Source organism: Gossypium hirsutum, chromosome A10 (genome assembly GCF_007990345.1).
Source record: "Gossypium hirsutum isolate 1008001.06 chromosome A10, Gossypium_hirsutum_v2.1, whole genome shotgun sequence".
NCBI classification, from domain to species: Eukaryota; Viridiplantae; Streptophyta; class Magnoliopsida; order Malvales; family Malvaceae; genus Gossypium; species Gossypium hirsutum.
In genome coordinates, this window is record NC_053433.1 from 12,796,029 (window position 1) to 12,820,219 (window position 24,191).

The 24,191-nt window shown below is 33.0% G+C and overlaps 3 protein-coding genes across 13 annotated transcripts; all 3 read right to left on the reverse strand.

Moving 5' to 3' along the window:
- Positions 1 to 3,121: 3,121 nt before the first annotated feature.
- LOC107897236 (transcription termination factor MTERF5, chloroplastic) lies at positions 3,122 to 5,662 on the reverse strand. Its single transcript, XM_016822614.2, has 3 exons — positions 5,341 to 5,662; positions 4,926 to 5,149; positions 3,122 to 4,830 (listed from the first exon to the last, which is right to left on the reverse strand). Exons 1-3 carry the CDS (start codon positions 5,481 to 5,483, stop codon positions 3,734 to 3,736), a joined length of 1,464 nt encoding a protein of 487 aa, XP_016678103.2. The 5' UTR covers positions 5,484 to 5,662; the 3' UTR covers positions 3,122 to 3,733.
- A 3,421-nt stretch (positions 5,663 to 9,083) lies between these two features.
- LOC107897238 (uncharacterized) lies at positions 9,084 to 14,605 on the reverse strand. The gene is made up of 5 exons (XM_016822615.2): positions 14,462 to 14,605; positions 12,572 to 13,656; positions 10,944 to 11,785; positions 10,331 to 10,387; positions 9,084 to 9,544 (listed from the first exon to the last, which is right to left on the reverse strand). The coding sequence occupies exons 2-5, from the start codon at positions 13,518 to 13,520 to the stop codon at positions 9,299 to 9,301; spliced, it is 2,094 nt and encodes a 697-aa protein (XP_016678104.2). The 5' UTR covers positions 13,521 to 13,656; positions 14,462 to 14,605; the 3' UTR covers positions 9,084 to 9,298.
- Positions 14,606 to 16,136: 1,531 nt separating this feature from the next.
- On the reverse strand, positions 16,137 to 22,902 carry LOC107897239 (protein MLN51 homolog). Of its 11 annotated transcripts, none has more exons than XM_041078749.1 (13): positions 22,080 to 22,899; positions 20,849 to 20,951; positions 20,510 to 20,715; positions 19,587 to 20,416; positions 18,979 to 19,093; positions 18,461 to 18,583; positions 17,627 to 17,682; positions 17,494 to 17,551; positions 17,312 to 17,377; positions 17,151 to 17,225; positions 16,913 to 17,004; positions 16,669 to 16,822; positions 16,137 to 16,521 (listed from the first exon to the last, which is right to left on the reverse strand). In XM_041078749.1, exons 1-9 carry the CDS (start codon positions 22,586 to 22,588, stop codon positions 17,350 to 17,352), a joined length of 2,028 nt encoding a protein of 675 aa, XP_040934683.1. In that variant the 5' UTR covers positions 22,589 to 22,899; the 3' UTR covers positions 16,137 to 16,521; positions 16,669 to 16,822; positions 16,913 to 17,004; positions 17,151 to 17,225; positions 17,312 to 17,349. The 11 variants fall into 11 exon arrangements, with proteins under 11 accessions (XP_040934683.1, XP_040934680.1, XP_016678107.1 ...); XM_041078746.1 differs by having other exon boundaries at positions 16,669 to 16,789; positions 17,147 to 17,225; XM_016822618.2 differs by having other exon boundaries at positions 17,147 to 17,225.
- Between the last annotated feature and the right edge of the window lie 1,289 nt (positions 22,903 to 24,191).

The window sequence follows — 24,191 nt, forward strand, 5'->3', positions numbered from 1 at the left end:
GGTGTATTCTGAGATGTATCAAGGCTAGAGAAATTTTTTGATAATGGGAGGTGACTTACAACATAAAAATTAAGAGGTTGTTAGTTATTATTATTATTAAAGAGAATTGATTTAGGGTGAGAATGTGTATCATATTAATTAAAAATTCTTTTAAAAACATATTTTTATTGGATACTTAAAAAATAAAAATTCATTTTAATGTAATTTAAACTTCTTTTTTTGTATGAAACCTTATATGATAGCCTGATGGTCAATAATATTTATCATCTCAGGTGTGGTCTAGATTTGAGTCGTATTTGTTGTTTTAAAATAATAATGAATTCTAATTTTATAATAAAAAATAAAAGAGTATGAGAAAAAAATTATTTTGAAACGTTCTAAAAAGAAAAAATATGGGAGAAAAAAAGTCTAATTAGTTCAGTTATAACGAGGACAGGTAACAAGGTTTTTATTTAGGAAGTTGGTAATAATTTATTTGGCACTCATCTTTTTTATAAAGATTTATTTTAACTTTTTATTTATTTTTTCATTTAAATTGTGTTTTTTAATTTTATTAACATTACATATATATGAATGATGCATTAGTATTTAATTAATTTTTTTGATTTAAAAATTAATTAAATATTGACATGTCATTTCCGTGGCAATCCACATGTATGCTACTTTAGTAAAATTAACAAACATTAATTTTTTTAATCTATTTTAAAAATGATTTGATGAAAAATATAGATTTAGAGGTTAAAAGAGAGAAAAAATAAATAGAGGACTAAAATTATTTTTTTATAAAGTTGGAGGAGAAAAAAGTAACTATGTCAAAATAATTCAGGACAATTAATTATGTTTTCATAATGGGAAAGACTTATGGAAGCATCTTGCGTGGCATTTAGATTTTGAATTATGGTTTGCCTTGGTGAGTGCTTCTCAAACAGGAATAACGTGTTGCTGGGTTACTTACTCTGCATAATTTGACAATAATGATTTTTTACGAGTCATGAAAATGAAGTGAGAAAAATAGAAATGACAAGAAAAATTATAGAAAGGGACATTGTAGTCTATTATTATTATTATTATTTTAAATAATAAGTAGAAATATAAATAATTCATATTTTGAATATCTATAACTAGAATTAATTATTAAAAAACGTAATCGGAGGAATAATCAAAACATATAAAAACTTAGACCAAAGTAAAACTAAATTGATGCCTTCATTGGCTAATTTTCACCCCTTTTTTGCTCATAACAACAACTCTTAAGTTTGTAATAAAACAAGAGGGAAATATGTGAAGTCTCCCCAAACTAGGTAATGATGGTTGAGGAGAGGAGTCCCTGCAATCCATAAGTGTTAGATTTGTAATGCATCTGGAGGGTTTCAAGAGAGGAGGTAAGAAAAAATGGGGGATGCAAATCCCTACAACACCTCTAAGAGTTAAAGTTCATCATCACCTGAAGAAACTTTCACTTCATCCAAGTTTAGCGCTCCCATCCCATCACCCCCCACTCTTTACTTGCAACCATGAATGATAGACAATAATCCCAACGTTTCCCTCAGGGCCAACCTTTGATATTTCCCTGTATAAATGGGAGAGATATCCATAATAATCAAAGAAAACTACAACCCACTTTAAAAAATATAAAAATAAATGTGCCACTAGTATATTTACACCATTTCATTGGTTTTCTTTTCTTTTCATAATAAGGTTTGATAGAATCCTTTTTAGGTTAGGTACAATCCTTCCCTCATATATTACGGTATTTACTTAGAATATTTCCTTTCTTATTCAATTAAAATCATATTTAGTAATCAATGATTTTATATTATTTCAATTTCAATATTAAATTAAAATTACAACACAAAGTTACTGTCTTTAAAAAGATAAATTAATTGAACCTCAACGTTTGACTTATTGATAGTTGATGTTTATCTCATAATTTATTCCTTATGATGCAACCATAGACAAAATCCTTTAGAATTGCTCTTTCATATACTCATAAAGTAGGATAAAATTTCTTGAGTGCAATGTACAAAAGAGACATTCTACATGCAAATTGGTGATTTAATCGAGAATATAGATATTGGGAGTAGAGGCCAATTTGCTAGCATGGCGATCCGTATTGAACTATGGACTTTATGGGTGTCCATATGTACATAAAGATTTAAATCACTCACCTCTAAGTTGTCTATTAAGAACTTAGGCAGTAAATCAAGCAACAAAATTTGTTTAATCCCTCAAATGCACTCACAAAATATGTTCCTCAATGAACAGTACTCTCAATACTTAGTATAAAACCTATACAAGTCTCCCAAATATATAAGAGTTTCGAGACTTGTCAACACGTTAGATCAATTACAATTCAATCCCTTATTAACAATAACTAAACTAGCAAATACAATATAATAATAATGACCAAGATAATTTGAACTATTAAAGATATGTCTTCAAATCTGTCTTGATCCAATCTCTATAATTCAAGCGGTCCAATTGCTTGACCTGATCTAATTCAATCTTCAAGATAAGTTGTTTCAAATGGATTGACATTTAAAGATAAATTTTCATGCTTCCACAATATCAACATTATTTTTCCATCCAAAAATTTTGTTTAAAAAATTATCAACAATTTCCAAAATATACTGACCACTACCATTGACACTTCACATACCATTTTGAAAACTAGCATCAACATTGTTGATATATATATTTTTAAAAATCGCTTGAATTGTGTTTTATTTATTCAATCAAGAAATTTAAATATTATTTTAATAAAATATATTAAATGCTCAACATTAGTAAATTATAAAATTTATTATATTTCAACTTATTAGAGCCAACTATGTTTTATATTATTGGAAGTGAAGGCAAAGCAGGTAACATTCCACAGGAAGAAAAATTTGCAATATTACCAAATATCTGCCATGAGCGACTACGATTTCGAGAAGCCTTCCTAGTACCTTGCAGGGTAAGAAGAACGTTGTTTTTTGCCTTTTTTGTCTTTTTTCTTTTCTACTTGATGGCTGCCATGTTTATGCGCTAATTAATGTCTCTGAATCAAACAATTGGACCTGATTAGGGACAGTGTTCGAAAACGAGGAGTTCCATCCTCCATGCTCAACACAATGAAAAATGATGGAAGAACATAATATTCACCAATAATCAATATTCAGAATGTTACAATGATGCAAGATTTTTTTTTTAAAGCTAAAGTTGGGCTCATTTGTGCAAAGATAATACCAACGCAAAATTCAGAGAGATAGAACATGCAAATGTCAAAAATAAACCTGGTATATGGTGGAATTAGTAGGAAAGATACAAGCAACAAAAATGTTAATCTACCCTGAAAGAAAGATAATCAAGCGTTCTATGTTTCTGGGCATTAGATATCACCACATATAGAAGAGAGGAATGACAGAAGGCAGCAAGCCTTTAGAATTAACCCCATCAGATGGAGAGAAGAGAACCTTGTAACCTTTGTCTCCAAACTCAAACAAGTCAGCCAAGTAATACATCCGGGAGAGTCGAAATCCACAGAAAACATGAACATGGCTAACAATGTGGATGCTATGTTATGCAATTGTAGCTGTATACTGAGACAACTGAAGTTGGATAGCCCGATAAAAGCATTTCTTCCCTCTTACCCTGTCTTTCTCCATTGATATCTGAAAAGTTCACTCTTTTAAGATATCAACAAACACCTCATTCTTAGAAAAAAAAAATGCCTTCTCTCTGTATGGATCAGTCAAACTTGGTCAGTAAGCTGCTGCTGCTGCTGCTTCATTTTCTTTTTTAAAGCATTCTCAAAGTTCCGACTTGACAACGATAAAATCTGATTCAGCAGTAATCTTACGCCAGCCTTCTTTACAAGTGCAATTCTTGGTTTAATTCTCTCCTCCAAGCTGTATCCAAAATATTGAGGGAATTTAACAAGCTCCGACTTTGAATAGTCCATGGTTAAAAAGAAATCCCATTTTGGTATCAAGTTGTCTGCCAAGCTAAAAGTATATAACGCTCCATATCTTGAAATCATAGTCCCAATTTCCTCCAAGGTGTATCCTCTCTCAATAAAAAATTGTGTTACAGGCTTCAAATTTGCCTCGATGCTAAGACCAAAAGTCTGTGGACAACGTAATAGAAGAAGAGAAACATCAGCACCCAATGACCTGAAATACTTAGCTGTAGGGCGTAGCTTGTCCTCAACACTATAACTAATTATGGTCGGACACCGCGTTAAAACCTTACCAACATTCTCTGATGAAAGGCCCATTTCATAAAGGAAATCCACAGTAGTCTTAAACTTTTGCCTGCTGTAAGTGAGAAGTGCAGGAAACCTGTATATAACTTTTGCCCATTGTTTCTTATCAACACCCAAATCTTCTAAGAAAGTCATGGTGGGTATAAGATTTTCGGAGAGACTAATTCCACACAGTTGAGGCCTCTTACCTAGAATGATGGGAATATCAGACTTGGGTACACCAAGTTCAAGAAGGAATTCGACGATGGGTTTGATTTTCCCCTCCAGACTGTAGTAAGCAAAGGCCGGGAACCTGCGTGTGATTAACTTAATCTTTTCGAGATCCATGCCAAGCTCCATGAGGTAAACAACTTGAGGACGGAGCATCCCTGCAGGGCTTGTCTCAGTAACACGAGAGACAGCTTTTACCTGCTTGGAATCAGGGGCTGAATCAGGAGGAGATACCAGTGTTATAGGTTTATCTTTAATTGGTGGGTGGGGGAAATTTTCAACCACATCTGCCAACATACTTCCATGCTCTTCAAGGAGGGATTCAAGGTAAGGAATAAGAGCATCCCTGATCTCAAGTGTTGTGAGCTCTCTTCCTGAAATGTTAGAAGTTTGCAGTTTTAAGTGGTTAGAGTTGATAATGGTGAATACTAATGCGGTGAAAGAGACGATAAAAACATTGTAATCGAACCTACGAGATACCGAGATTTATGAACAGAATGAAGTCTTGAGACGAGGTGATCAATGAAAAGGTCTGATTTATTGATGGTTCTTGCAGCAACTGCGTTGCTCAGACCCTGCTTTTTGAAGAACAAAGTTAAAACAGCCTTGGCTTCTTCTTTTTCTGCTGTTATCAAGGTTGGAGGCACCACTCTTAAGCTCAAAGATCCATCTAACTCTGAATCCACTCTTAATCTGAACATTGCAGCAAGTAAAACATGTCAGAAAAAAAACAGAACAAAATTTTATAACATTTATCTTTAAGAAAAGAGAGACTCAATCATCTCAATCTCAAACACTTGAACAAAATACAAAGAAAAGAAACAAGATCCCATCTACAGGAACACCGAAAGGAACCGAATCTGCTTAAATTTTCAAGCAAGTACCTTGCATCTTTCTTCATCTTTGTTATTGTTTGGTCTTTAAGGCAGAAAAGGAAGCCATGGCTGGTTGCTCTCCGTGAGTTCTGGAATCCAAAATTTCCAAGCATAACAAGTAGATGAGAATTGAAGGATAAAGATTTTATCATTTTACATAAAATAAAATTGTTGGAATGAAGCAATTTTAAGAGCAATTGTTGATGGGAAATTCGGGTGAAGGGAAATGAATTATCGTGAACTGAAAATGGGGAAGAAAGTGATGATGGCTGGTGGGTTTTGGGATTTTGGTGCGTGAGTGAGCTTGGGTATTTGGTGGGTTGTTATGGGTAAATTATATTAAACTATTAGTAAATTTATATTATGGTTATTTAATTTTAAAAAAATTATAAAATAAATTAATTAAATTGTTTTAAAAATTTTCATTTAAAACACTAGGCTATTAACATCGTTGTTGTATAATTTTTTTATGTTTATATTGCCTACCCTAATTAAAAACTCGTCTTCCCTTAGTTTTTTTATAAACTACAAAAATAATAATTTATGTATGGTTTAAATTACGTTTTGATCAATAAATTTTAAGTTATTATAAAACAGTCACTAATGTTGTTAGTTTGTTACATTTTGATCACTAAATCATTAATATTTGTTAAAGACGTGACATGTACTACCATTAAATTATGAAGTGTAATTAGACCTAGTCATAAGTCGGATCACTTGTTTAGGTTTGAAAATTCGCTCAAAAAATTATGTAAATTCAATTATCAATTACAATAAAAATGGTAATTTTACGAAATGATGAAGAGATAACAAACGAATTTATTCATTTCTAGTATTAAATGTTCAGGCAGTAAGAATAAGAGGGGATTGGCCGAGTATTCCGCTTTTTTTAGAGTCCGGTTTAGGGAATAAACAGGGTTTTAGATGGATACATAGAGAAAGCCGTGTGCAATGAAAAATGCAAGCACAGTTTGGGGTTTTAGAGGTTTTGGGTAAAAATATATGTCCAAAAAATATGTTTATATAAAAAAATAAAGCTCATTTTCTAAATCGGTCAAGCCTTAGGTAGGAGTTTTTATCCTGGGCTTAAATAAGTTGTTTTGTTGTTATTTCACTATTATTTTGTTATCATTTTGCTATTATATTAATACTATTTTGTTATTATTATCTAGATATTGTATAACTCTTGTTTTATTGTTAATTTCATTATTATTTTAGAGGCATTTGCTTATTAAGTCACAACTATATTAATTCTATTTAAATATAATTTTTAATGTATTTTTAATTTATTAGAAAAAATTTATTTTAATGTTTTTAGAGTATTTAATGTATTATATTTTTAAATTTCTTTTAATATAAAATTAATCTTAAAAAATTTAATACGAGTGAGTCGGGTTGAATCGGGTTTGAGTTTAACATTTTTAATCTAAATTAGACTTAAACAAAATTTAAAATTATTATTTAAGTTAAGCTAAATCAAAATTTAAAAAATAGACCTCAAATTTTACATCGATTTAACCTGATCCATAATCAGATTTAAGTATAATCCATATCAATGCCGGGTAAGTGAAAAAGGTCAAACATGCAAAGGTTTTAGATTTTTTTTTTCTCTCCATTCATTTCACTTTTTCCTCTAAACCAAAATAAAACATTTCTTTTATAAACCCTAAAGCACCACCGACGCTATCCTACCTTTGTTGTAGGTCCGGGCCTTGAGAGTGGTCTGGAGGTATGATCGTTCAGGACTTAAGTTGAAAAGAGTTTAAAATATTATTTTTTCATTTTTGAGGGCCTAAAATTATTTTTTAACTTTTAAAAGTAAAAAAAATAAAACTATTAACTTCTAAGGTGCCTTAAAAAAGCATTTTTTTACCTTTTAAGGGCCTAAAATTTTCTTTACCAACTTTTCAAGGGATTTAATTTTTTTTTCAATTTTTAAACAACTTAAAACCCCGTTTAATTATTTTACATGGACCCAAAATATGTCAAGAACGGCCATGCTTTGTTTGCCACTATCCCACTGTCGTCGACTGTTACTTCGGTCCTTTCAAAGCATTGCCACTTGGTGCTTCTAACGCTACGGATGGTTTCAAAGCATTGCTTCTCAGCGTTTTCATGTCAAAGTAGTGCTGAATAAATAGTGAAAAGTTCTCTGATGTTGCTTCCAAATGGGAATGTTTCAAAATAGTGAAACAAATAGGAATCAATTCTCTTAGTACTTGTTTTTGGGTGGATTTTTCTGATGATTTTCCATTTACCTTGGAGCTCATTGGACCTTGTTGTTTATTACAGATTCATGGTTCCAAAGCCGGTTTTGTCTTAACAACTGGTGTTAACTAAAACACACTTTTTTTTCTCTATATATTTGTGTAGTTTCTATTGCTTCCGCTGATGATATTTTAAAGGGAGTTTTCTTTTGAAACTATGGGTTATTGTCTTCTACTTTGGTTAATTGGTGATGTTTCTCTTAATTTTCGAAAGGAAAATCATGCAATTCAATTGCTGGAAAAGTTTATTTACAGACAACAGCTATTGACATTCATGTGATTTTCTATGCAACCAAACAACTAGTAGATAGTTTGAAAGAGAAAGATGCATATTGGATACAAAGATTTCGCGTCACAAGTATACGGTGCCGGCTTAACTAAAACAAACACTTTTAATCCCTCTCTATTACTCTATTACTTCGATCTCATTTCTACAGATATTATTAGTTAATTTTGTTTAATACGTATCACCCGGAAAAGGAGGCTTCATGTTGAAGAAGGGAAATGGTTAGAGAAAAATGCAGGGCAGAGTCATTGCAATCTATTGTACCATGCCCTAAACCATGGGATGGTGTCGACGAAGGGGTGGCGTCGACGGCGGGATATCGTTGGCGGCTGTTTAGGGTTCATATAAGAAAGATTTTATTTTTAGTTTGAAGAAGAGGAAACAAAACATAAGGGTTTAGAATCATTTGAACTTTTTTGGCTTAGATTACATGTCAGCATTTAACAGTAATATTTGTTTCACGTGAGATTTCTGTCATGCCTTTGAAGATTAATGATTTAGTCACCATTTTTTAATTAATGAATTAAAAGGCAGGACCTAAACCTAATTTCGATCCTACATAAATAATTATTTTTGTAGTTTATCTTAATATTTTTTATGAAGTAATTTTAGATATTAAGAATTTATAAATCAAAATTTAAATAATTTTTTTTAATTTCGATATTGATCTATTAAATCATTACTTAGAATTCGCTACTTAGACTTTTAATTTTTAAAATTTTCAAATAATTTATTGATTATTTTGTAACTTTTTAAAGTTGTAGGATCAAAATGTAAACTTATTAATAATTTAATGATATAGGATGTAATTTATTTGTTGTTGTTGGATTGGGTTTTTGATTTTTTTATTGCATTATATTAATTTGTTATTGTAGTTATATTGATTTTTTTAGTGTAGTTATTAAATTTTGTATAGTTAATTAAAAATTAATTTTTTAATATAGCATTTCTATATTATTTCCATCTTAGAAATATGTGAATTTTATTTTTGTTTAAAATTGCTAAATATTATTTTATTTTCATTGTTTTTAATATTCTCCATCTCGGCCTGTTTTGACATATGTGGTTTGTAGCTTTCAAGAAGCTTAGTTGAAGCAGCATTGTGAGATTTTTGAGGTCCCAAATTCGTTGTACTAAACAACCTTAAGGACTTAGATATATAATACTTCAAATTGTGTACAAAAATACATACTCAACAATGAACCAAAAATACTCATTTTAACTCACTCAATATACAATTCAAAAGGGTCCTGCAACAATTTTTAAAAGATGCGTCCAAGCAAATCTAAATGTAATCTCAAAATCCAAATTCCCTTTTTTTTGTTTAAAAAATTCTCAAACCAAAAGAATATATTTCGCCATTGTTTGATGTTCAAAACTAATAAAAGAATGAGTGGTCCAAGCCTAGATGATGTTATTTGCTTCTCATGCACTTGGTGAGAACCTCTACAAATCTCTTGTACATGTGCCGTTTCAGATACTTCCTTTCTACCATTTTCCTTCCTTCCATCCCCATTTGCTTCCTAGCATTTGGGTTTTTTAGTAAAAACCGGATATTCTCAGCAAGAACTCGCGTTCCTGGATGCCCCATAGGGTGCAAAAGCCCTGTCACATTTTGCTCTATTATCTCTTTTGTGCCTCCACCATCAGTTCCTAAAACCTGTTACCAGGTCACATACATTTTCAAAATATATATATATACACATACTTATCTGTCTATTTGTACATATACACATACCCGCTTCCAAATCCGGGCAGTGGCAAAAAAAGGGTGCTAGCTTTACAATTTCCACCAGAAAAATAAACAAGACAACCAGGCAACTCAATTTTTTATGCAATCAACCGAAGATTTAAATCACCTCTTTTAAGGGACAATTAGATTAGTTCCATGCAAGTCATAGGCACTATAAAATCATGCTTGTCAAAAGGAATATTAATTTATCTATAGGTTAATGAGTAAATCTTCTCAATATAAAATAATTTAGCCATTGTTAGGTCTAACTAGACTTTATCTGCTAGTAATATTAATTTATTTATTACTCAAACATTTGATCTTAAAATGGGAAATTTCAGGAATAATCTTGCCCTTAAAAGGAATTCATATTTCAATCTATGAGATATCTGATTCATATGATAGTATAGAGGCAGCTTAGTCCATGATGATGTGGTCAAGTGATAAAATAAAATCTAGACTAATCCACGTGTAAGCACTTGCACTTACAAGTATACATGCACAGTGAAATTTGCAACATGTATGCACACATGTAACGACAACAGAACTTCATTGCTAGGATGAAACACAGCCCAGTAAATCATGGGATTTTATGATTAATGCATAGCAGGTGATATTCCTAGAGGACATGATATCACAAGCTTAAGCGAGATAGCATCCAAAAACAGCTATCACACACAGAAAAACAAATCAGAAAGATAAAAGATGTCTTACCGGAAGACCAAATGCCATTGCTTCAACTGTCACTCTCCCAAATGTTTCTCCTAGTCCCTATAATAAAATCCAGATATCATAACGTATTTTCCATTTAACTCAAAAATAATAATAAAATTAAGAAAAAGTATCAGCTAAGTGCAATGCAATTTGAATACGAATTTAGATTCATAATAACCAGAGTTAGATGTTTTAATCATGCCAGTATGCAATATGTTGTTTTTTAAAGAGTTAACCAATCGATTGAAATCACATAGCTGTTCTCATCAGCAACTCAGCAACAAATTCATCAATAAATCAACAGCAAAAATAATGTTTATGGAACTTAAGTGCTTTAGCAATGTGTTGATCAGGATTCAGGATAAGGCAAATAAATGAATCTATGAAAAGGAAAAACAAGAAATAAGCACAATTCATATGGAATAATACTAGAAAAGACATTAATTACATGGAAGATAGAGTTATATAATAATAATATGAAAGGACCGCTTATATGCAAAAAATTCCGTCTGTAACCTACAAAGTTAAGAAATATTAGAATTCAAATCTACTATACAACGTAGAAGAAATAAGAGCAATTCAATTAAAAACTAAAACATAAGCAATCAGTTACCTGGGAGTTCATGACATAAACATCTGCTGCTGAATATAGCGAGCCCACACGTGTAGTTGCAGGAGTCCAAAGTACAGACTCTGACAATTTTGCATGCTGAGACAAAAAACTTAGAATTTCTTTAACATAAGGTACCTTATTGCTCTTTAATCCAACAGAACCAATAAGAATTTTAAGTGCTTGTTCCTGTGCTCCTTTGCTATCATACATCTTCCTTCTGCGAGTGCCATTGATGCTGACAGCATTTGTGGTATTCACAGAGGTAAATAACCGCAAATTTGTAGAAGACACATCAAGATTTCTAGACCTTTGATGTAAACCTCTTAAATGATGCTTTACAGACAAGCTAGACTGATCTTGCCGGATATCCAGTGATTTCTTAACTTCAGAACCAGTTTGCAAAGGATCTTCATTAATCGCAAGGTCCGCTGATTCAAGAAGAAAGAGCTGGCCCTTTCCAGCATTTATGCTACTGAGGGACATTACAAGCATATCATTGTCTGTCAAACCCATCTCTTTTCTTGCTGCATCCCGCAACAACTGCCTTTTCTCTAGCATCTTCACTGAGCTAGCAGAAGGAGTATTTAAAGAACAAGGAAAGCCAGCTACAAAAGCCAGCTCGTCATTAACAGCAAGTGGAACAAGAGCAGGCTGAGATCTCAACTTAATATTTTCTTCTTGACACCAGGTAAGCCACTGTTTACTCTGCAATTCAGATAAGAAAATCAGCATTTTCACTCGGTGTAGAACAAGCTTTGACCGATCAAAGTATTCTCTTCTATTTTCCATGATCCACCAAGCAATTTGACTTCCCCCAGCTGGGAAATGTGCAATATATTGATCTGAAACCATCACATTTAAGGAGATAATTATGCATCAATACTCTAGGGTGACTAGGACAGTTATGCTTTAATGGAAATGATAATGAAAGATAACTTCAGGAGGCAGACCAAAAACTGAAAATCAAGTTTTCTAATAAGGATTTTAGAGCAAACTAGAATGGGAACACACATAGACACATCTACAAAACATTTTCCATAGCTTTTTACATTGTTTTCAGGTAATAATAACAGCATGTAAGAGGGACAATGTTGAATATACATTAAGAATATTTTACAATAATTTCAAAATCTTAAACCAGATGCACCCTAAATTATGCAGGTCAGCAAACTGGGATAACAATAATAAGGACTACTAAAAATGCACGTGTGGGTAAGACCATAAGAGAGGTCAGCTTCGGTAATGTAATTGTTGAATCCACTCCTTCACTAGAGAAGCTTTTTCATTTTGACTCAAGGCAGTGTCTACTCTCCAATCACTATCAACAAATTTGAGCAATCCATGGAAATCCATCAACATAGGTAGTAAGGTGAAGGTTATAATTTTGAAGGCATAATTTAAATACAGGAACGTGTTGGACCATCTTAATTGAAGGCATGCACATAGTTTACTATGCAGATAAAAAGTACACAGTTCACAAATACAAGTGTGTGTGTGTGTGTGTGTGTGTGTGCCTTAGTACTACAAATTTAAAACACTATGTGGCTAAGAAAAAACTGCAACTTGGGTCAAGTAATAGCTGAGCTTCAAATAAGCATTAGCAATCACTTCTCCAAAAATTTTCTCACCAATCCATGACGCACAAACTGCAGATCCAGCAATCACAAGGTCCGCCTTCATGGCAGTTTTGAAGCTAAGATCTGCTCTGTCTTCAATCACTTTGATCCTTCTCCTTGCAAGCTCGGACATTAATCCTCCTTTCTTACTAAGAACTACAGCAGATACTGTGGCTCCACAGCTCAAAAGCTCTGTTGCCAACTCCATCATTGAAATTGGAGCCCCAGTCATTGAGAGTTCATGAAATACCAACACTAATCTTCTAGACCAAACAAGACGAGCAAAGTCCCCCTTCCTATCACATGTTCCAGACCGCTTTTCAGGACTCCACTCCAGAACTCTGTCCTCCAATGATCCAAATGGACCCACAAGTAATCCAAAAGTAGAATTTTTCTGCAGAATTTCCAGTTCTTGACCCTCTGCATCACCATTTTCAGTGTTTGTTTTCGCCTTCAGTTTACCATGAACCTTGGGCAAATTACGCCGCCTTCTTTTACTCCTTTTCTTCCTAGATGTAAAAACATTCCTCTTCTTAGCCAAAATCACATCAATCTTTCTATCAACATGGACCTGAGTTTTGTTAGTTATATTATTAACAGCTACCAAACTGTCATCAGTAAGCAGATCTCGTCGTGTGTTCTGTTCAGCATCCACAAGCTTATCTCTTGGATCGCCATTGAAACCTAAAAATTCCTCCTTCTTATGTCCATGAGCCCACCTGGATTGGACATAAAATCCAAGGTAAGCCCAAAGAGTAATTAAAAGCAACCAATAGACTACACGGTTGCTCCTAAACCATTGAGTGCCACCAGCACCACTTCTAGCTTCTCTTCTTGGAGTTCGGCTTGAATTCAATCTCCGATATGTAGGAGAACCCTTTGGAGTTGATCTTCCTGACAGACTGGACTTAAGGCTGCCTTGCCTTAATGATGATGGTCCCTTGCTCAGACGTTCCTCCATTAGCTTCAGGCTATAATATATTGCTGACAAGCTAAATCAGTACTCTTCACATGTTAGCCAACACCAAAGACAAACAGCCCTAAAGGTCTGTGTTCATTCTATCTCCAAAATGCTTAGTAGCACCTCCTACAGCTTTCTAAAATCCAAATACATGAACGAAGAAAATACAGGTTAGATATTCTTTGGACTAGAAGAATATATATATATATGGTAGGCATGAAAAAAAAAGTGAAGGATAAAAAGAATATAAATTAGTAAAAGCTACCAAGTCTTGCATATTCAAGAATTTTACTTGAAAGAAACAAATAACGTGATTAAAAAAACAACAGCCTGAACGCATTTGAGCAAATTAAATCCGTCAAAGGAGATCTCAATTTCCTTTTCCTTCTTGCATTTGTCGGAAACTAAAAAGTTAAAATGATAAAGAACCAAGTCAAGATTTTCAAAAATATTCTCAGATTCTAAAGAAACCTCAACTTAACAAAAGGTCAAGCTAGATCAGACAACCACATTCTTTTTTAGCAATCACTTTCTATTTGCACTCATTCCTTACCACTTTCTTAGCAACCAATCAGAATATCGAAACATTCAATAAATCTTAATAAGTGGAGATCTTTTTTCTTTCCTCTTTTCATATATATTTTTTTTCTCAACAACCAAACAGTTCATAAAGAGACAGTAACAATCTCTTCAAAATTCGTTACATTCCACGGTTCTATTTTCTGGTACTCGACAACCAAGCACATCTTTATGCTTCTTAGTAACTTAGCACTCGAAAATCAACGAGAGAGAACAAAAATTCAACCATCTAATCGAACTTGTAAAGTTACAGGAGCTTCAGAACAGTAAAAACAGATCACAAAATATGAAATTTCTTAACAATAAACAAAAAAACAAAGACAAAAATAAAAATAAAAATAGAACCAACTAGTTTAGCTTACATTAAAAGATCCGAATTTCTTCTTTTTTTTCGGTCTTTTTAATCTCTGTTCTTGCTTGATCCAAGCTTACATCAAAGAAAAAGATTTTGAGAAGAACGAGAGAGACGGAAATGTCTGAAACTTTTGTTTTCTGTTTTTTTTTTTTTTTTTGTTCCTATGTTATAATTGAAATGGATGGCACGTGCAAGTCAACACGTGCGAAAAGGGTGTTTGAAGCAAGACTTACGAAGAATGGCGGGGTGGGGGTATAGGAGGAAAAATATTTGCGTAACATGTGTTTATTTTTTTATAATTTAAAAAATATATATTTATTAATTAAATAACAATCGACATAATCAATAATAAAAGCGCATTAATTTTAAAACAATTGAGAGAATAAAATAAGATTTAAAATAATAAAAATAAAAAAAGTGACAAATAAATTATAATAAAATATAAAATAATTTTATTCGAATATGAGTTAAAATTCTACTTATAAATAATTATTACTTTAATATTTTATTTTCTTTGACATAATATTTTACAATCTAATGATAAACAACCTTCAAAATTATGTAAAATTTATTAAAATCAAATAATAAAACTATTCGGCCAAAAAATAAATAAAATTATTTAGCATCAAATAATAATAATTAAACATCACAAATAAAAATAAAAATTACACATTTTTTTGTGATTGAAAAAATCATATTTTTTTAGTAATTCTTTAGATGCTATTTCGAATGAAAATATTTGTTAATATATACAAGGAGAGAATTTAGGGGTCTGGGCAGGGCCGAATACCTCTAAAATGAAAAATATCCTTTAAAATTTTTAAAATTTTAAATTAATAAATGAAAAATTACAGTTTACCCTTAAATGATAAAATTCTAGTTTAACCTTTTAAAAAATTATATTTTTATTATTGTAAAAATTACAATTTAATTTCACCCCTTAAACAAAATTTCTAACTTCGCCCCTGAATACATATATTTGTAATGGTAAATATTAGTTTTAATCAATATATAAATGATACTTAATATAAAAAAAATATGGGTAATTTAATATGGATCTAAAGTCTAATTAAGTAACAAAACTATTACATTAATAATAAAAATATTATTAAAAAATAAATTTATAATTATAGATTAAATTATTAATATATTAATATTTTTTATGTATAATCTTAAATCTCACACATTTAATGTTTATTAATTATAAAAAATAGTTTAAAATTATTAAATAATAACATATTTATATATAAAAATTATATTTATTTAATTACAAAATTAGATTTTATTAATTTTAATTTATCCAATTATATTTAATAATTAACAATATATTATATCAATTTAATAATATAAATAATAATAATAAAGAATATTCTCAGTTTATTCAAACTCATGTTTCTATATATTTATTATTATAGATTATAGATGACAAGATGTGTGTTGTGGATTAGACGGTGTACAAGTTCTGATGGTGAATTATTACGGGGCTATGGCGTGTAATAGCTGGAATTTGCTTTGCTGCTGGTCTCAAAACAATTTGGCAATTTGGCTTCGTGTTTTTTCCGTTTTATTGTGTGTTTTTTAGTTGCATTATTAAGAGGCGTCGGTTGGATTTAATTTATTTTTAATTATGGGTTGAAATTGCTTGATTTGATTATCGAAGGTTTACCAAACCAAACTCTGGATGAGTAAATTTCATTAACTACATTTATTTTATTAGTGGAAAATTGCAACTCAATCAATTCTAAATTATTTGGGTACAGTTGGGCTTTCAATTTAAAAATAAAAATAAGAAAAGAAGATTTTAATTTCTAGCGGCTTAGGCAGCATCAGCTTCAGCTGGCAGCTGGCTGGCTGGCTGGCTGGCGTTGTCAAATGTCAAAACGGAGAAGGAATCAATTCGTTGGGAATGACAGAGAAAGGGCAGACCTTACCTCACCAAATTCCAAGACCTTTCTATCTGTTACGGTCCGACTCAGAAAGTCAATTCATTCATTTAAAAATCAACACCTCCGTTACGCCCCTTGCTTATTAAATGCCATCACAAATAATACTCCAAAAACTGGAATTCTGAAATCCATATTAAGAGGTGGTTTGAGTTTATATATAAACCAAAATACACTATCTCAATAACTAGCCAACCTTCAAATAAAATATGAAAAATCTCAAACATACATAATCTACTCTCAAAAACCAAAACCACATAAGTAGGCTCACCAAAGAGAAATAAGAACCGCCATAACCATCAATCCAAACAGCTGCTGCTGCTGCCGCTGCTGCACTGCACAATCATTTCTTCATACTTTTTATGGAGAAGCCTGCTGAAATTTCTCTTATGCTTCATAGCAAAATCAAGCCACAAGAATAAAACCTGTTAACAAATAATAATAATAGTACCATTTTTAGGAATTTTGCACTGTAACTGAGAGAAAAAGAAGATTAGTTTCTGTGATATACATACCGCACATTTAAACAAAGGAATGCCACTTGTCAAGCCACAATACTATTCTTAAAACCGAATGTAGCGTGAGCAGGCATTTGTCATACACAACTCTGCCAGAATGAGAGAGGTTTAGGTTTAGAATGAATGAATGAAGTGAGGTGCATCTATATAAACTGCAGTGTTACTAAAGATTTTCTTTTTTCTTTTTGATCAATCCGAGCATTAATCAACTAAGGATGAAGCATAATTTACCTACAATATCCAGGAATAAATTGCAGCCCAAAGTTGTCCAAGTCAAAGGCCGGACATCATAAAGGGACTAGAATAAGGTCTGCACCACCAAGTAATCCACAAAATAAGAAATTTCAAACATCCACAAGATAGAAAAAGCTTTCTTCGCAAAACTTTTACCTATACCAGTTTACTGGGGCAGGCTCCATCTTTAAATAAGTAAATCACTTGCTAAAGCTCATCTCTGAATATCTGCATGGAAATGAAGGATAAATAAATAAATTCACTTACATATAGCAGATGATAGAAACAAAGGGAAATTTTTTGTTGACCCAGTCTATAGAAACAGCTTAAGAGTTTCAACTTGCCTGCGAGGCTGCTTAGTAGGGTTATTTTGTCGTTGGCCAAGTTCATCACTCACAAGCTCTGCATAAGAGTCAACTTGTTTAACAACCAAAAACATAAGAAACCGGACAGGTCTATGTTCAGAACTTCCCTTACCTGGTCTTTGAGAAGGATTCCATTCATTATTTGGTTTTTTAGAAATGTTTTCCTTGCTACAAAAGGAAATTTAAATTTTATTGAAAAACGATCGGCAAGAAATAAAAACTACATGTGATACTTTGCAAATAGAACAAACATAACCAGTTACACTGCCAGTCATCTTAGATTTCATTAGTTATTTTGCCTCACTCTCCCTCACATAAACACAGGACACCCCAAGTATATAGAATCGAAAAAAGTCTGAGATATAGCCCTTAAGGTCAATTATATAAACATCCATCTACAAGGGCGCAAGACTTTTTATCATCAAACAATCTACCAATAGAAACATTGCAATATGAAAGGAAACATCAGTGACCATTACAAAGATAAAATAACATGAACACCAAACCACTAAAGCTTCCTTTAAAACATCTTTGAGCAATTATTATCTGTTTTAAAGTTTAACAAGCCAATAGTTCCATGTAAACTAACAATATTATCATCCTCCAAATTACCCAGCATTTCACACCAAAAGGATTGATGAGATTTCTATAAAGATGAAGATATAGGTGTACTGAATAAACAGAACCCTGCACATAGCTAAAAAACACATTCAACTGAACTTAAACATGTCTAAATCCTGACTTAAGGGGTATCTTGCAAGGGCTTTCCAACAAGATGCTATTATTGAAGACTGATAACAAAGAGGCAAATTTTGAATGCTACAAGTTTCAAAGACTAATGACAAAGTTAATATTTCCTTTCCCACTCTGGCAAGTAGAATGAAACAAAGACAACAAAGGCTATTTGAATCAAGCAGGTTGCCGAAACCAAAACCATGATACTAACCTTGAGGATCCTGTTGAAGATGTCTGCCCCGATGGACGAGCATTATAAGCCCCATCGACTGCAATATAAGGTGGACAATATGTTGGCCCTAATGCCCCAGCGGCACCAGTGAGTACAGGTAGCCTAAACGAGAAAATGAAAATAAACACTGCATTTAGCTTAAACAGATGAATAAATTAAAATAACAAAAAAGTGAATAAGCTATCAAGAGAGATTTAGAATTGCATTGATAGTCAAACAAATGTCCATGCTCAGTGTCATTCCTGCATTTGCCTTTCACTACTGCCAAAAAGTGTAGGAAATTGGAGAGTAGGCACAAAAGGCTTATCTGGTAGCTATGGGGAGTCTGATACACTGATTGATAATTCCAAGTTATGTTTTATTATGAAGAGGTAACTTCCTCCATAACAAAATCAATTGGCCAGTTCAAGAGCTGACTAAGACATCACCCTCACTCTCCAAGGAAACCAGATGTAATCCACATAAGTAACTTTCTTACAGAAAAAGACTTACTGTACCATGTCATTTCTGAATTCCTTGTTCCAAGTTGTGGCTGGGCAACATATCCTGGAAATGCCATGCCAACAGCAGGAACACTAAGGCCACCAGAGTGCTGGCCCCCAAATTGCATTACTGCATGCCAACCGTTCAGGAAGAAAAAAAAAATGAAGAAATTGAGGTCATAAAAAAGTTTACCAGGAATTAAGAAAGCAGAGAATGGTCCATAGAATAATAGAAGTGAACCTATGCAACTAAGTAGATAAAAGCTATTCCCAAACACCACATAGTATCAATTTCAAATACAAATGAACTCAAACAAACTCCACCCTCCAACCACCCCAGAAAAAAGCATATCCCTAATCAGAACAAACTGTGTTCAAGGAATTATATATCCATCTGATCTTAGACAAAAGGCAACTAAAAATGTTCAGATGAAAACTACCTCTTATATTTACTAAAACATTTAATGTAATCCATAGAAATTTCAGAAAATTGGAATTTGGTGTCCAGGAATTAGTATGCACTTTTCCAGGTAAGGCAATTTTCTCCATTACAAATTTTACCTTCTATGGTAGATTATGTTATCCAGAAAAAATTCAAGGTTAAAACAAATGAAAAGCTTTACCAGGCAAAAAGGCAGGAAAGTTTTGATCACCATGGCTGATAGACATATTCCCTGTAGCTCCAATAATCTGAGCTCCACCATACAGATAAGAGCCCCTTCCAGCTCCTTGAAGATTGCATTTTCCCTTGTTCACCAACGCACCCTCAGGTTTACTTGTTTCTGAAGATTCAACCTCTCCAGATTCATAGGAACTTACTGACATAGCTGTCTTTGGTGGAGAGGCAGCTTGAGACCCAATACTAGGATGCTGGCCTAACTGCTGAGTAGCTGCTGGTACAGAAGAGTGTGCCCTGCCTTGAGCAGGAATTCTCTGAACAGCATTGACCTGCACTGGTGGAGAAACTCTGTTGACTTGGTTATGATGTGGAGCTGACTGATAAGCCTTGGGTCCTGGGTTAGCTATGCCTCCACCCTGTACCCTGGATTGAGAGGGTTGACTAGTATTACCCAATGAAGATCCAGTAGGCAGCATTTGCATGTTGGCCAGAGGCTTCACAGAAGCCGATGTGGTGGAATCATCTATGTAAAGCTTTGCCATGCTGAGAGGATCAAGTACATTTTTCCCACGTAATAAATTGGATTGAAATAGAGAAAATTTCTCATCTGTAACAGAGGGGCGAAGATCCCTAATAGCTTGAACATCCTTCCTCTGAGTCAAAGAAATGTCTTTCTTGGAAGACCCTGATGGATAAAAGGGTGGGGACGCAGAACTCAAACTTGACGCAAAAATATGTTTCTTAGAAGGAATTGATACAGTGTCTGCATTTGTTGCAGTTGTGGAAGCTCTACTTGAATTGGCTTGTGAAGTTTTCTCAATAGGCTTCCAAGAACTGAATTATTTAAATCATTCAATGTCACGCAAACTTAGTTATAGCAGGAAGATATGGAAAACTAAAGAAAACAAATGCCATATTAATGCTCACGGTTTATTCAGCACTGGAGATGCCTGACAGCCATTTTTCATAGTAGGTTCGTATCTCTTAGGTCCTCTTCCTCTCACAGCCTTCGGAGCCTGGTTCTGATTGTAGTTTTTCCCGAATGCTTTGGACCTACTTCCTGTAGAATAACCATGATCTTGAACCGCATTCTTACTACGAGCACGATATCTACCTCTAGAAGATCTTCTTCCCTGAATGCAGAAGAAAAAACATATCAATATAGGGAAAAAAGATCAAATGAGATTAAGAAAAGAAATACTATTCAAGAAAACAAAAAAATAAGAAGCTCTAATCATGCAAGTTGAATATGTATGAAACCATTACCTCTGTATAATGCTTTCCTTGCAAAGTCATCTCCTCAAACTTGTCATGTCCCCATTTCCTATCATCTTTGGATTCCCACAATTTCCTTCCACCACGCATTTGCCTAAAACATACAAATCAAATTACACAACTCAAGACATTTATAATAACTTGAATGGAAGAGGAAGGAGAACCTAAGAATTGTAAAGAAAAACAAAAATACAAAATGAGGATTGAACCCATTAGAGCACAAGACTATATCATAGCTAGTCTTTACACACACGCAAACACCCATATAACAATGATAAATGCACTAGAAACCATGGATATAAATAAAGATTTGGAGCCAAAAATAAGCCTACCATTGTTACTATTTTGTATGATTGTCACGGTATTGACAGTATAGCTGAAAAGCAGAATTATAACTTACTTTTCCCTTCTTATAAGCAAACAAAGTCGAGGATGAGTAATCATAACTCATAAGTACTTATAATGTCATCAAATACCAATGTTCCATTCTTGACCTATCAGATTACATTTGCTCTTACGTTGGGCCAGTCAAATATTTTACAATAAAGGTCCTGATCGACTAGCTTATGCCTGGATCAAAGCTGGTAGCTTTAAAAGGTCCTAAAATGAATAAAAAATGGAAAAAAACAAAAAGAAAACTCCTGAATAAAATATGAAAGCATCTGGAATGTAGGTCTACTCATTTAACATTAAACTAGATCATTATCACATTTCACGTCTTCACTGCTCATACCAATCCCAACTGTTAAAATTACGTACTTAAATTTATCAAGTCATAAATGTCTAGATGAGCAAGTAAGCTAAGCTCTCATGTTCATTTCAACCTTATAATTTCTTATACCAGAAGGATCATGGAATGATTCAAGGTTCACGATAACAAAACATTAAACAGCTGCATGTAGAGCATGGGCATCATAGGGTCAAAAATCTAATAAGCACATTTGTTGCCTAAATGAACACGCTTAAAAGTAATAAAAAAATCATTTCTACTGTCTTCAAGGAGAAATACATGGTGTGACAAGTGAGCATTCCAGTTTCAACCATGACATGTAAAGAAAAAAAGAAAGCTAAAATAGGCATAAATAATTAGTCCTATAGAAACGTACCATATACTTTTCTATAAATTGCTAATTAATTACTCGAACAGTTAACAAACATTATAAATTTGCATAGCAATTACCACCCAGAAAAGCAACGAAAGCAAAAAAACAAAACTGAATACCTATGACGACCGCCAACATTGTCTCGAAATCTATCATCGTGCATATAAAACGCCCCAGCAGTTGGCACAACAAATGGCTCATTCTCCTTCTTTTCGTGTTCATCTTCCCCTCCCACATGATTATTACCATTACTAATCTCCACTACCTCATCCACGTTCCTATTCCCATTATCCACCACTGCTGCTCCTCCAGTTCTCTCAACATTCCCTTGCACTTCCCTTCTTCTCATTACTTCTTCTATCTGCTCCTCATCAACATCCTCTTCCTCCTCTTCTTCTGAGTACAATTCTTCTTCTTCGTCGTCGTAATCTGCAGCACCGCCCTGACTGTTGGATTCATCGGAATGAATCACGGCCCTCGGATTCATCCTCACTGCATTATTATTATCCACTTCCCCTTCGCCTTCTTCATCATCACTGGCAGCCTTTCTCCTCTGCATAGTCAGCGAACGCTTCCCCTCCTCTGGATCACTATAGTTCTCCACCTCATCTTCTCCCATCGTAGCCATCACTTCCACAGGAACCAAAGTCGCTAAAACTCCAAAAAATTATTACGAAGAAAAAAGACACATTCAAAACCAATCGCCTAAACACTCCAAGAGAATCAGAACCCTAAAAGCCTTGAAATTGAAAGAAAAAAATTTATTTGATTCTTAAATTATAAATTTCGTAGGAGAGGTCGCGGTTTTTAGAAGGAGGAGCTTTTTGGATAAAATTGAAGGGAGATTGGGGGTCGTGGACTGATTACGTGGAAAGCATAAGGGTATTTTAGGAAATGCGATAGTTTGATTCTGATACGGTCGTAAGATCTCGTATGGAATATCGAGTGTTGGTTGGAGGTTGAATCCTTAAGGGAGTTTCATGGCTGATAACCAATGGCGTTTCGCCACATTTCCATATGGAATTTAGATTCCTACTACTGCTCCTTCCACTTTAGTTTTTGAGTTTGCATTGTTCTCCAATTCTTTCACCCGAATAAATAGGTGATATCTTAATTTTTGTAAAACTAAAACAAATTATAGTAAAATATAAGAAACATAAATTAAAGGATAATTTTGTTTTTATTTTTTTACTTTTATACAATAAATCTATATCTCCGAGTTTCAATTATCATAAATTACAAATATATAAATAATTAAATAATTAAACAATCTTATAAATACTTTTGAGATTACAAGAGAGTAATTTTGTAAGGAGTTTGGGAGTTGTGCCTACATCCCGATTATCAATTGATTTATTACTTTTTTTTAAATGTCTATCAACGAAAAATGTGTTTGATTAAAACATTGTTAAAGAATACATTGTGGGTTAAAAATTTAAAAAAAAGAGTTGATTGAATATTAGTTTAATTGGTATGGATATTGTTGTCAATAAAAGAGGACATGAATTTGAATACATTGAAGCATATTATCTTCCTATTTATAAGTTGGGGAGAGAACATAGGTAATTCTAAGCATTGTGTAAAAAATATATATATATTTTTCTTGAAATCTCTCTTCTGATAGATTTTTGTTCAAGAATGAAATTTTATTGGAATTGTCGAAACCATTTTTTTATTTTCAAAAAAACGGAGATCGACTTTAAAACGAAATATGATGTGGAGTCGCCACCAATCTTTTTTATTTAGGTGTGATTAGATCACCTCATAAAATATTTTGCTTCATGAAAACGTTGATTTGGCCTACAAAATTCAAGAAAAATGGGTTCAGAAGTCGGTTACATACGAGGAAAGATTAGCACCCTCGTAACGCCCAAAATTGGTACCTAATCGATTAATTAATGTTCTAATGTCGAAAATTTTGAAAATATTTTGAAATACCATTTCTTTTAAAAAAAATTGTATAACTCAAATTGGATGTTAAGATTCTCTCGTCCCGAAGGAATAAAATATCGCATCCAACACGTTAGGACACGACATTTTTAAACCTTCGAAACCAAGATCGTCTTCTTGATTTTCAAAACTCATGCATTGAAATTTCAAAAAGATATTTGGTTATTTGGTCCAACAAAAAACCGAAACCCAACACGTTAGGGCACGATTTCTCAGATTCCCAAACACAAAATATTGCCTTATTTTTAGTTTAAGAAAACATGGACGAAAGTTCGAAAGGA

Bases quoted from the DNA above. Each gene is read 5' to 3' on its own strand.
- LOC107897239 (XM_041078749.1), bottom strand. From the start codon at position 22,588: ATGGCTACGATGGGAGAAGATGAGGTGGAGAACTATAGTGATCCAGAG. The intron at 20,716-20,848 runs GTAATGGTTTCA...TTCTGCATTCAG, and splicing joins AAGGAAAGCATTATACAGAG to GGAAGAAGATCTTCTAGAGG. The intron at 18,584-18,978 runs GTACAGTAAGTC...TTTCTCGTTTAG, and splicing joins AGGAATTCAGAAATGACATG to GCTACCTGTACTCACTGGTG.
- LOC107897236 (XM_016822614.2), bottom strand. From the start codon at position 5,483: ATGATAAAATCTTTATCCTTCAATTCTCATCTACTTGTTATGCTTGGA. The intron at 5,150-5,340 runs GTACTTGCTTGA...TGCAATGTTCAG, and splicing joins AAGATGAAGAAAGATGCAAG to ATTAAGAGTGGATTCAGAGT. The intron at 4,831-4,925 runs GTTCGATTACAA...CTAACATTTCAG, and splicing joins TAAATCTCGGTATCTCGTAG to GAAGAGAGCTCACAACACTT.
- LOC107897238 (XM_016822615.2), bottom strand. From the start codon at position 13,520: ATGGAGGAACGTCTGAGCAAGGGACCATCATCATTAAGGCAAGGCAGC. The intron at 11,786-12,571 runs GTGAGAAAATTT...TGATGGTTTCAG, and splicing joins AGTTTGTGCGTCATGGATTG to ATCAATATATTGCACATTTC. The intron at 9,545-10,330 runs GTAAGACATCTT...ACCTGGTAACAG, and splicing joins CAATGGCATTTGGTCTTCCG to GTTTTAGGAACTGATGGTGG.